The 13,596-nt window shown below is 40.7% G+C and overlaps 1 protein-coding gene across 2 annotated transcripts in view; it reads left to right on the top strand.

Moving 5' to 3' along the window:
* The window catches only part of lrrc49 (leucine rich repeat containing 49), a 41,432-nt gene that overhangs the window by 11,901 nt on the left and 15,935 nt on the right, over positions 1-13,596 (top strand). For both annotated transcript variants that reach the window (XM_079695134.1, XM_079695133.1), the window contains 2 exons: positions 971-1,032; positions 6,310-6,457. In XM_079695134.1, the coding sequence (XP_079551260.1) occupies positions 971-1,032; positions 6,310-6,457 (210 nt within the window). The remainder of the gene's footprint in view (positions 1-970; positions 1,033-6,309; positions 6,458-13,596) is intronic.

A 13,596-nucleotide genomic window follows, 5' to 3' on the forward strand; every position in this document is an offset into this window, starting at 1 on the left:
GATGAAACAAGGATGAGTAACTGTGTACTATATTTATACTGTATGGTGTGCGGCCGGGGGTGGTAGGAGTTTCTCTACATGATGAGAGTCTGCTGCAGTGTTGGATCCACTCTCTGCAGACGAGCTAGCATAGCTGAAATGCTAATAGACTGATGTGATTTGAATGGAGACTGGCAACAGTTCTGGAGGAGGCTGTGAAGGCGGTGGCTGCATCACAGGCGGACACTGATGCTAATGAATCAGACTGGGAGTGTCCTCTCTGCCTCCAGCATGAGCAACACTAGCCATCCACACACACACACACACACACACACACACACACACACACACACACACACACACACACACACACACACACACACACACACACACACACACACACACACACACACACACACACACACACACACACACACACACACACAGACAATCTCATTAGCTGTCGCTACATCCCTGTGTTTTCTCACCAGCTGCGTCTCTTTACCCCATCCTCTTACTTAATGCTGCATTGCCTCAGCTGCCTGATGAAGGAACAGCCCTCATCCCAGACTTTCCATTCAATCAACCCGAGCTATTGTTCTTTGCGTGATGAGATACAGTAGCCGTGCGGCTGCATGTACAGTATATGTGTTCTCGTGGCATTTCGCCTCCTGCAGCAGGGGATCTCTGCATTAGCGCACACTCCACTCTCCCTCCCCTCCCCCCTTTCCTCCTCTCTCTCCTGCCCCTCCTCTCCATGTGCAGACAAGGCAGCGTGCTGTGTGTGTGTGTGTGTGTGTGTGTGTGTGTGTGTGTATGTGTGTGTGCGTGCATGCGCAGGGTGGATGCTGAAAGCTGCAAGGTGACTGAGGGAATGGAGAAGGATACAGAGCTCTGACGAGATGCAGTGTCCTCTTCCAGAACATCCTCTCCTCTTCACATCCCTCCATTTCTCTCTGTTCTCTTCACCTCTTACTCTTTCTCCTTCCAGACTGAGGTGGACCTCCTGCCCTGCTTGCAGTGCCTCTTTCTCAGCTGCAACATCATCACCAGGTAAGCTTTCGCACCGCTTAACTCCCTCCTCCCCGCAGATGGTGTCCGGACATTTCCACGTCCACTCCCTCGGCTCTTGGCGGGGGCCTGGCCAACACGCTGCAGGCAGGCAGGACACACACACACACACACACACGCACACACACACACACACACTAAACACACACACTAAACACACTGGGGCGGCAGTTACTGTAACCTAGAAAACACCAACCTAGATATGTTCTGTATTGTTAGGAATAAGCCTGCTATTATCTAAGAAATGGGTGTGCCAATAAAGTTATTTAAAGCCGGCTAAGAGAGAGGAGCTCACTTTCTTTGAGATGTAATGACACATTTGAAGGTTGAGTGGATTTAATTGCAGCATCGCTAGGTGAGAGGTGCGTGTAGGATGAAGGAGAGGTGTCTTTTCTTGCCTGCTTTAATGCACTTTTGCCCATATCTGGGTTTTGCTTTTAATTGACGTGTTTCTCCCTCTCTGCGCTCAGAGATGTTAACTTGTTAAAGCAACGTAGCGGTCCCACTAAATATCGCTGCCTCGAGGAGGGGCCTGTACTGTACGTGGGATTCAGGGTAGGACAGTCTTTATTATCCTCCCTGACCTCAGTCACCTTGTGCTGTGATACCTCTGACCTGACGCCTCTCAAACAGCCCTGCTCTTATTGTGTGTAGCTCAGAGACGATCATGACATAGAAAGAGGCAACAGACAGTTTGTATGTGCAGGGTTATTACATTATAGAGAGACATTGTAAGTCAATAATAATAATTGTTATTATTATGAAGTAATTTATATGTGTTCACTTATTCTCCTTATTGTTGTTATACTATTATGACCTTATGGTAAATGCGTCTTTATATCAATTGCTGTTTTGTATGCATGCTCACCGTAGCATTTGAGAAACCTGCTGTGTGTACGTTTTGCATTTGTCCAATGCTGATAGGAGAACAGCTGTGCTCTGTTGCTAGGTAGTGGCACAGAGCTCCCTTGGTGCAGTCAGGTTGCCCAGTACAGGATGATGGAGCAAAATCCACATCCTCAACATCCTCATGTTTCTTTTCCTTATCCAAATCTGACTTTACCTGCTTAAATGAAATACTTTAAGAATCCAGAGTAAGACAGAAGTCAGAAAGACATTTTTTTTCTTCTTCTATGGACCTTTGGGACAAGCGGATGTTGACTTGTTATTACTGTAACTATTATTGAGTGGTTTTATAAAAGTAATTATAACCAAGTGGTCACCGTGTTAATTAATGCAACAATTATGATAAATGCATCAGATGCACCCTGGAAGTACCGGAGACCATAAACGGTTTTGAAAACTTCTGTCATGTAGTGATCATCTTCTCAATAAAATATCTTTGCTGATGTTTTTTAGAGTCTTCTGGCCAATCAGAATCAAGATTGTTGCCGGAAGTCTCCACGGAGAATAACTTTGCGGTAGAACTCTTCTTTATACATCCATGGGTACAACTTCAGATAAAAATGAACACATAATGAAATATGACCCCCGGTCTGATGATTGACAGGTCACAGAACAATGGGAGCTATCTACCCTTACCCACAATTTAAAGTAAGTCACAGACTATCTCCTATTTGCTCTTCTCTCTGTGTGGAGCAGCAAGCTGTCAGAACAAAGTGAAAAACAAACAATGGCATAAAATATTATTAATATGTCGGGCAGTAATAGATTTATTTATTTTCTTCTCGGAGTGTGCCAGAATGCATAGTTAATGTTAGTATTTCTAAAAATCTCCTGGGGGAGAATCCCCCCAGACCCCCCTGCTGGGGTTGGGTTTTCAGCATGTGTGCCTTTTATATAGTTAAGCTTTGATTCCATTATCTCATTAAACCTTTTTTAAAGAATACTTTAGTTCTGTGAAGGGATATAAGGGATATATCCACTGTACTTCACTTGTATTAATATTGTTTGGTGAAAAGCGTATATATTAGCACGTTCTTTTGTTGAATAGATTTGAGTGCTTTAAAATGTTGGGTCGCGATGTATTGACTCAGTAAAAAGTGGGTCCCGAGGCGTGACCAGTTGAGAACCACTGCTCTAACATCTACAGTAACATCTATTGCACTTTATGTAGCTCTTGTATCTCCTCTTGCACTTTACATGTCGTTGCTGTTATATTATATTACCATGTCATAAATACTTGTGTATGCTGCTCTTGCTCTCTTGCACTTTTCGCCTAACACGTATTTTGTTTTTGCTATGTTTGTCAAATGTACATTTCTGCGGGTGGAAATGAGCTCAAAGCTAAATCTGGCACTGTTACGCTTGTTACGCACATTTGAATGTTTTAAGTGTTCCTTACCGTGCATTGTCCCTGCGAAATAAACGATTAAACTAATAATTAAATTAAATAAGTATGTTCTCTGACTGGTTCAGATATTGCAAATTAGGGAAGTGAATTGGGAAATGATCATACACTTCTTTATTTAATAGTTCATCAGGGGTTTATCATCTGGCTCGGCTCAGGTACAGTGCAGAGGGTTCATACGTAGTTCCAGGCGTATGCTTCATCAACGCTATTATCACAAATTAGCCGTCTCCTCAGCGTCACTTGGAATGGTTGTGGTTTTCCATGTCTTCCTTTGCCACGGGGTGATTTAATCAGAGTAGTGAATATGTTTCCCTTCACTGCCCCTTGTGTAATGCCAGGCTGCCAGAGAGCCGGCTAAATTACCAATTTTTCATGTTGTGTTTCATTCTGTTAATAAAGCGTAGATTAAAGAATTCAAACACAGATTCAGTGGGGGGTGGTTGTCTTGTTAGACTTAAGGGATAGTTCAGATTACTTAAAGTAGAGTCTTGTGAAGCACTTTTCTGAAGTAAGTGAATTAACTACAGTAGATGGAGGTAGACACGCCCCCCAGTTTAAAGGGGACCTGTCATGCAAAATGCACTTTTTGATGTCTTTTACACATAAAGATGTGTCCCCGGTGTGTCGGGGAACTCACGCAGATTCAGAAAATAAAACCCTTTCTCTTTTCCTCCGTACCCACATCTCTAAAAACGGGGCTACAACGGAGCTGATCCAGATTTCCGTCCGATATGACGTAATATCTGAAATATGGACCCACGGCCCTATCAGAAACGTTGCTATCAGAAACAATGCCCGACTGTTTTGGACGTAATACGGTCGGTGTTCACATTAGCATCGCTAACACTCAGAGCTAACCTGTACTGGAGAGCATGTGTGTGAAGAAGCAGGAAGTAAAAAGGAACTCACCTTGTGGTATAACCGGCAAGAGAGAAAGCCTTTGAGCTCCATACTGTTTCAGAAATACTGTTTCCTTTTTTATTATCAAATTTTTTTTTTTTTTAAAGCTTCATACCCTAAATCAGCACTTTAGAAACAGGAAGTGTAGAGGGATATGAGGCATGGCTAGAATGGGTGATCTGTTTGGTATTTTGAGCAAAACACTTCATAGACATGTTTTTTATATATTTTTATATATCTGAGACCTATGCTATTGCCTAAAAATAGCATGATAGGTCCACTTTAAGTTTCAAATGTTCATATAACTTAATCAATACCAGTTGAAGTAAACACTATTTACAATATTTGAACTGCTTTATCATGCCATCAGATCACTATGATCAAGAGTGAACTGAAACTCTCATCTTTGATATTGTCACAGCCACCAGACCCCATTCACAAAAAAAGTAATCTTACCTGGCAGACCACAGGAGTTGTTGGTCTACTGCTGTCTTGATGGGGTAGTTATTTCATGTTTTTGTGTGAATTTGGTTAGTTTGGATTCACCAATTCAACACACACAAACAAAACAATACAGGCGGCAGTAGACCAGCAACTGCTTTGTTTTTCAAAAGATAAAAATACTCTTTTTATAAATGGACACTGGTGAATGGTAGCAGCTCTAGTTCATGTGAGAAAGGGCTGTCTGGGAAAAGTTGTCAAAATATTGTAATTATAGCGACACTTTAACTGATATTGATTTGTTTTAGAGATATTCTTTTCTTTAGACCCTATCCACAGTAGTTCCTTTCGTTGTTACCGTGCAGTAACTACTGTCTGTTTTTCTAAACTGGAGGTGTAACTGCCGCTATATCCGGAGAATAAGGATATGATAATTACCCTAATGCAACCCCACTTTAAAACAATCCAAAATATCCCTTGAAGAAAGGGATGACTCATGTTTCCTAAAACATAGTTACTTCCCCATACATTTTGAACACAAACACCTGTACTTTCTACTTCTTACATTTTGAACACAAATACCTGTACTTTCTACTTCTTACATGTTGAACACAAATACCTGTACTTTCTACTTCTTACATGTTGAACTCAAACACCTGTACTTTCTACTTCTTACATTTTGAACACAAATACCTGTACTTTCTACTTCTCACATGTTGAACACAAATACCTGTACTTTCTACTTCTCACATGTTGAACACAAATACCTGTACTTTCTACTTGTTACAAGTTGAACACAAATACCTGAACTTTCTACTTCTTACATTTTGAACACAAATACCTGTACTTTCTACTTCTTACATGTTGAACACAAATACCTGTACTTTCTACTTCTCACATGTTGAACACAAATACCTGTACTTTCTACTTCTTACAAGTTGAACACAAATACCTGTACTTTCTACTTCTTACATGTTGAACTCAAATATCTGAACTTTCTACTTCTTACATTTTGAACTCAAACAACTGTACTTTCTACTTCTTACATGTTGAACACAAATACCTGTACTTTCTACTTCTTACATGTTGAACTCAAATACCTGTACTTTCTACTTCTTACATTTCCCAAACAGGCTGGTTCCTTTAGTCTGAATGTGTGTTTGGTGGCGTGATCATTATTATTTAGACTCAGTCATTGCGTGCCTATTGATTTGAACACGATCCGTGTATCCATCATTTCCTGGTCTTCTCTAAAGAAGAGGGACCAATGGAAATGTTGTCATGTTGCCGTTGGTCACCATGGAAACATTCATTAGCTAACAATGACATTATTGTTCTATTAATATAAAGGGAGGTCAGGTACCCTTAAACCAGCTGCTAGTTATGGGTACTTTTTACTGAAGTACATTTCAAAGCCCATACTTGTTTACTTTTAGTTGAGTAAAGAAGTTTAGTTAGTACTTCTACTTTTACCAGAGTGTTTTTGAACCCCGAGTATCTGTACTTCTACTTGAGTAAAGGATGTGTGTACTTTTGCCATCTCTTTGTGTTTGTATATCTTTGACTCTGGGTCCCATTCAAATAATTTGTTTTTTTTTGTGCAGTGTCGATCAGCTAGCCTGCCTCGGAGAGTCGCGCTCCCTTTCTGAGCTCACCCTGGATGGGAATCCTGTAGCCCTGGAGACATGGTACAAGCAGGCCGTCCTGCGCTGTGTGCTTCATCTGAAACAGCTGGACATGAAGCGCATCACAGTAAGAACCCACTCTCTCTGTGTGTGTGTGTGTGTGTGTGTGTGTGTGTGTGTGTGTGTGTGTGTGTGTGTGTGTGTGTGTGTGTGTGTGTGTGTGTGTGTGTGTGTGTGTGTGTGTGTGTGTGTGTGTGTGTGTGTGTGTGTGTGTGTGTGTGTGTGTGTGTGTGTGTGTGTGTGTGTGTGTGTGTGTGTGTGTGTGTGTGTGTGTGTGTGTGTGTGTGTGTGTGTGCTTACAAGTTCAAAAGTTCACTGGCCAAATTCGGCTAATTATATCTGAAAATGAGGTTTTCTAAAATGTGTTTATTGTCCATTTTTCCTTTATCCTCTACTTATTTTTTTGACATGCCACACTTTTAATTATGTAACTTCAGCATCATCAATCATGATGAAATGGAAAGAGGGTGTGTAGAGTTATGATGACCAACCTATAGTGGAATGTAAGGAAGCACTTAAGCATTGCACGTATTTTATTTTATGATACTTGATACTTTTACTGCACTACATTTTAGACGCTGATGTAATTTTGAATCTACTAAATGTATCTGACAGCTTTAGTTACCAAACAGATTGATGACATATACATAAGCTAATGAATAAACATTCAAATGTAAAAACACCCAACAGCTATCCAAAATATTCAAATGAGCTCCACCTTTACTCGCTGTGATGGACCCATAACAGGCACTATAAATTGAGGTACCTGAGTCGATTTTAATGCAAATACTTTTGGACTTTTACTAAAGTAAGATTTTGTATGCAGGACTTTATAGTATACAATAAAATACTACTAAAAACTTCCACCACTGCCATTTTATAGCTACAATATAAATCTCTCAGAACCCATACTTGTGCTGTATTTGTTCATAAGCCGTAATTGAATTATATATCTGATCACATGTTCAGCTAATGACCCTAACCTTAATGTCACAGTCTGTTACTATACATCTTTAATGTGACCATGTCTTGAATATAATATATCTTTATTGTCATCACAGTGTTTCCCCTAGGATGGAGTCATAGCAGCGGTGCTAAGGCACGCAGGCCTAGCAAAATGTGAGCACGGAGCGTGTGGAATTTTTTTGTGTGCGTGCGAAGTGCGCCCCGCCAATATGTTTCTATGTGTCTGCCAGCACAAGAAAGGCTCTTGAGGCTCTCCCGGTGTATTTAGCTAAATCACCTTTATTGAACATACAGTAACACAAATACTACACATCCACATAACAAACAATCAAAATAAAAAACTATGCAATTTCATTATATTAACCTGCTTTATTTGGGGGTGGACCTCATATCCTCTAGGGGGTCCGGGGGCATGTTCCCCCGGGAAGATTTATTTTTTTAAATGTTGAAGTTAAATGCATCAATCTGGTGCACTTTGAGCACAAGCTGAATTTATGTATACAGCTCTCTCAACACTCAGATGAAAGGGAGCTTTATACTTTCCAATGATCCAAACATCTTTAGAATATGATCACAACCAATAACAAATCATTTAAACGGTTTATTCTTATCTTATGTTACCTAGTTAGCATTCTTTCTTTCTATTTATGCATATTTTACTAATCACTCCCCTTTTAAGCTTTTTTTTTTTTTACTGTCCTATAGTACACATTGGAATGATTTCTTACTTTATTTTTTACAACTTTATTACATTACATTGCATTTAGCTGGCACTTTTATCCAAAGCGACTTACAATAAGTGCGTTCGACCAACAAGATACAAACTTGAAGAAAACAGAATCATATAAGTACATCAGGTTAGAGCTAAAACATTTCAAGTGCTACTCAACTGGCTTTAGATAAGCCAGTCCTTTGTTAGTATATAAGTGCTTTGTTAGTAATTCTATCGCTCGAAGTGGAGTCTAAAGAGATGAGTTTTCAGTCTGAAGAAGATGTGTAAGCTTTCTGCTGTCCTGATTTCAATGGGGAGCTCATTCCACCATTTTGGAGCCAGGATAGCAAACCCACGTGTTTCTGCTGATGGGAACTTGGGTCCCCCTCGCAGTGCGGGTGCAGCGAGCTGTTTGGCTGATGCAGAGCGGAGTGCACGTGCTGGGGTGTACGGTTTAACCATGTCCTGGATGTAGGAAGGACCAGATCCATTCACAGCATGGTGCGCAAGTACCAGTGTCTTGAATTGGATGCTAGCAGTTACTGGAAGCCAGTGAAGGGAGCGGAGGAGCGGCGTGGTGTGGGAGAATTTAGGAAGGTTGAAGACCAGACGAGCCGCTGCATTCTGGATGAGCTGCAGAGGTCGGATGGCACATGGAGGTAGACCAGCCAGGAGGGAGTTGCAGTAGTCTAGGCGTGAGATGACGAGAGCCTGGACCAGAACCTGCGCTGATTTCTGGGTCAGCTGGGGACGTATCCTCCTGATGTTGTAAAGAGTGTATCTGCAGCAGCGGGTTGTAGCAGCAATGTTTGCAGTGAAGGACAGTTTGTTATCTAGGGTCACACCCAGATTCCTTGCAGTCTGAGTCGGGGAAACAACAGAGGGGCCGATGTTGATTGTTAGGTCAAGAGTCGGACAATCTTTTCCCGGAAGGAAAAGCAGTTCAGTCTTGTCAAGGTTGAGCTTGAGGTTGTGAGCAGACATCCACTGAGAGATGTCAGCTAGACAAGCAGAGATGCTTGTGACGACCTGGGTCTCTGAGCGGGGAAAGGACAGAATGAATTATAGGGGAAACACTCCATCATACAAAGTACAACAACATTTCTTTGGCAACTTTCACTGCAATAAAAAATAGACACAATAAGAAATAAGAGAGCCAAGCCGCTGCGTCTGCACCAGTATTCATTTCGTCAACGAAAACTATGACGAAAAATGTTCGTCAACGATCTTTTTTACACTAAAAAGACGAGACGATGACGAGCTAAAAATAGATTCTTGATAATAAAAACTATGACGAAATGTATATTTAGTTTTCGTTGACGAGACGGGACTAAGGTGTTAATGGTGGACTATCGGACATTCAAAATGCAGGGTAAGTGCAAGTGTCTGTCTGTTCTGTCAAAATGCATCTTACTTTTCTAACTTGCAACATCATTATTTCCGCTCTCTTCACTCCAGAAAAGCGATCTCCCTGTGTCTCTCTGTGTGCGGGGGGCGGGGCCTAACTCTCTCCCTCTCTCTCTCTGCGCGGGGGGCGGGGTCTAACAGACGCTGCAACGGCGTGCACGCTGTTTTAAGAGTAACATTTAAGATAAAGAGTAGTAGTACCGTTAAAAACCTTAACGATACACGTCCCTAGATATTACACAAGCAAAGTGTTTAGAGAGTGAAATGTTGCTTTTTGAATTTCAACACTTGATGCTGTCACATTCATTCCAATTCCAACTGAATTAGTTTAAAGAGAGAAAACATTTTGACTAAAAGTTGACTAAAATGTAACGATTTTTCGTCAACTAAAACTAGATTACAACTATGAAGGATAAAAAGGACTAAAATGTGACTAAAACTAACAACCATTTCCGTCTAAAGACTAAATCAAAAATAGCTGCCAAAAATAACACTGGTCTGCAAGCGCCACCATTTTTGAAAAAAACCTCATTATGATTTTACAGTCTGAAAGGCGTTCTACTATTCACGGTCAATGGGGCAAGCTCCTGTAAATCTTTACGATGCAAAACCTGTCTTTGTTTTCTGACATCTCTGCAGCATTCATCATGTTCCCGTTCGCGTATTAAAGGGCATAAATGCATCAGTGACTTAACTATAATTATAAACCAAGCAATCTCAATACAATGAGTATTCTCAAGCATAAACATGAAGATAGAAGCTGTCAAGCAGGGAGCACCCAGGTCTGAGCTTGCTCTTTAAGAGGAATCTGTACGTTTCACACACCTTGCCCCCAGAACACATTCTGCTGATTCTTTAGAACGCTCGTAACTCCCTTTTCAACTATTTTCATGTTTTTACTTGATTTTTAAGGTCCTTAACCGGTTTGGCGAGTTTCAAAAATCCATCGTGCAATAAAACCCCCTCCAACACACTTCTGTCCTTAACTGTCAAATCTGAAAAACAGGCCGGGGGTTTTACTTCCAGAAGTCTATCTTGTTTGAGTTTTGATTTGTTGTAGACACTGTCAGCCTAGGACACGTTTCCATCTTTTCAAACTGTGCCATGATGTTGCTGGAGGCAGACTGGGATGAAGCCACTGAAGATCTACATTCCCCCCTCGAACCCTTCAACAACACTTGCTCCCAGTGCGAGTCAGATGAGATTATCAGAGATGAAATCTATGCCTGACTGATGGCAGGTCAGCTATTATTTATGAATGAAATGAGAATTAATACGGCAAATTAGGAGATACAGTTCTACATTTGATCTTTAGGCTAAATTATTATTCACATTTCTCAGTTTCCTTTGGTATTAACCCTTGTGTTGTGTTCGAACGTTGTTACCATTCATGGTGTTCGCGGGTCAATTTCGACCCATGATTTATCTCAGTCCAAAACACACAAAAAAATTACTCTCATCCAATATTGTTTTAACTACATCATAACTAACTTATTAAGTATTCATAACCGTACAATCCTGTTGTAATTTAACACATTACACCACATATATGTGTTCAGGTTCAAGTGTTAGGGTAAATATTCTATGAGAAAGGTCGTGTTCCCGTGGGGGGAGGGGGGCAAAGCGAGGGGAGATCAGGTGCATGTTGCGAAAAATTATTGTTACAGTGTATGAAGGGGGTGGGGTGTCTAAAGTCGAAGATGAATCTTGATTGGGCCACATTTGACCTTGAGTCACCCAAAACAATTCTGCTGGGTGGATGTATAATAAGAACTGGATACAGCGTGGGAGGCGGGGTCTTGTTCTTTTCCTATGAGAGGCGAGCTGCTCATTGGCGCATGATGACTGTCACTACCCGATCCGTACCCCTGCCCGATCTGTACTGCGCATGTGCGAGATGGTCCGCCATATTGGAGAACTCCGGACGGGAACCCAGGAGGGACACTTGACACAGTGGCTTTTGGCAAAGCTGAAAAATAAAACTCGAGAGAGATGAGTTATTGTTATTACAACGTGACTTCACTATTATTTAACAACTCTTTTTATTGGGTTATTTTATTTGGGGTTAAGAACATTGTCAGAATAAGTGAGAAATGAATTTAACTTCTGTTAGACAGCTGTCATACTGAATAAATATTTACTGTGAAGGTATGCAAACATGTATGGCATATGGCTGTCTAACAGAAGTTAAATCCATTTTAAGTGACAATGACAAAATGGCCCAACTTTTGAGAGAGTGAAACGTCACAGATTACCCATCATGCCTCGTTGTCATGCAGGAGAACGTACCCGACGGGCCGTATCTCAATCGCGAGGAAACTGGCTTCCAAGCCAATATTTCAAGGATACTACGTCATCGAGTGCCGCCGAAGGACTGTTCAAATCTCCAGCACACTTGGAATTCCACCGAGGCCGCGTCCTTGGTTTGGGGGTAATTCCGAGGCTGCACATGGGTAGACTTCGCGTCCTTCAAATCCCCACAATGCTTTGCGCACGGACCAATTTCCCCAAATCTGTGGCGGAAAATGTAAGGCGGGGCCTCTCATATGACGCACACCTGCAGACTTGCTAGCCTGTTCCACTCTTCGTTTTCCGAATGCCAGGAAGGATTCTTGCCTAGCTTCTGAAGGAAGTGACTCGGAAATCATGTGCTACCAAGCAAGCATCCTCGCGATTGAGAAACGGCCCGTATGTGCGCTCACAGAGCATGCACCCCTTAAGCCCCTCCCCCCTGTGCTCCCACTCTCGGCTCAGTAGATGAATGGACAGAAAATAAATCTAGATTCGGCTTTTAGTGCATTTTACAACTTTAAGGACATAATGATTCTAATAAGGGCTATAAAATAGTTCATACTGGGTAGTTTATTTATTTTAAAATGATCCGCTGATTTACAGACGTCTCTTTACCCATGTTAGTCAATGGGGAAAAGTCTTTCTGGGCCCAATGACATCACGGACTGATACGGAAATTGTTCTATCGCCGTTTGGACACAACGAATATTTTCATCAGAGCCCGGCGCACTTCCTGGGGACTTGGGTCTCCCCAGACCCCAAAACCAAATTATACACTTTTTTTTTTTAGAGACCTTCAGACTTGGCAAAAATGGTCAAAATCAGTTCTGTAGTGTTTGTATAGCTGTTGTGGAGGATATCATGAAGCCTTGTTCCAATAAAAAAAACTAGAGATTAGTTATTATATCATTTAACTTGAAACGAGTCACGGGAGACCCGAACACAAAATAAGGGTTAAGTACTTAGAATTGTTTCAATTATTGGGAAAGCCAAAAAGAGAAACTTAATCCTCTGCAGTTGGAACAGGGAAAGCTGTTATAGGTGGTATTGCAGTCATTATCATTTATTGACAATAAAACATATATTCCCACTCTGATTACATTATTTACTATGATTGGCAAAAAAAAGCTCCTATGCCAGTTCAGTTAATCAAAAAAATATATTTCTGGGAAGTAACACAGTAAATGAGGAGATACAGTTCTACATTTGATCTTTAGGCTAAATTATTATTCACATTTCTCAGTTTCCTTTGGTATTAAGTTCTTAGAATTGTTTCAATTATTGAGAAAGCCACAAAGAGACTTTCACGCTGCCTTGTTAATGTTTTTTAGGGTTATATCAAATTATATTGTGGTTAGCATACTGTATGTACTTGATATTTATTAAAACATTTCTGTATTTGTATGATTTCAGCCCCTGTACTGGAAAAAATGCAGCTCCAAAATCAAGTCAAAGAATAATGAAAACAAGAAATAAGACCTTTGAGATAAAGTAGATCTTGTTATTACTTTAGCTGGTAAAACTTATTTTGAACTATATCTTACAGGATCAGTAAATGTTGTGTTACAATATAAGCTTGAAATGCTCAAAGGTTTTCAGTTTTCTGATGTTAGTTGTTGATTTTCCAATAAGAATTAGTTATTGGATACTAAATGAGATTCTTGAGTCTTGAAGATGCATTGTCTAAAAACAAGACCCTATTTCTCACTGCATTGTTACCTCTTCAGTTATTAGGTCTTATATTGAGTGTAAAGACATATTCTGACTAGAAATTAGACGAATATACTCGGCAAGATTTTGAGTTTTTACAGTGTGCCCATTACTTCATT

This window comes from Notothenia rossii, assembly GCF_949606895.1.
Source record: "Notothenia rossii genome assembly, contig: scaffold_191, whole genome shotgun sequence".
NCBI lineage: Eukaryota > Metazoa > Chordata > Actinopteri > Perciformes > Nototheniidae > Notothenia > Notothenia rossii.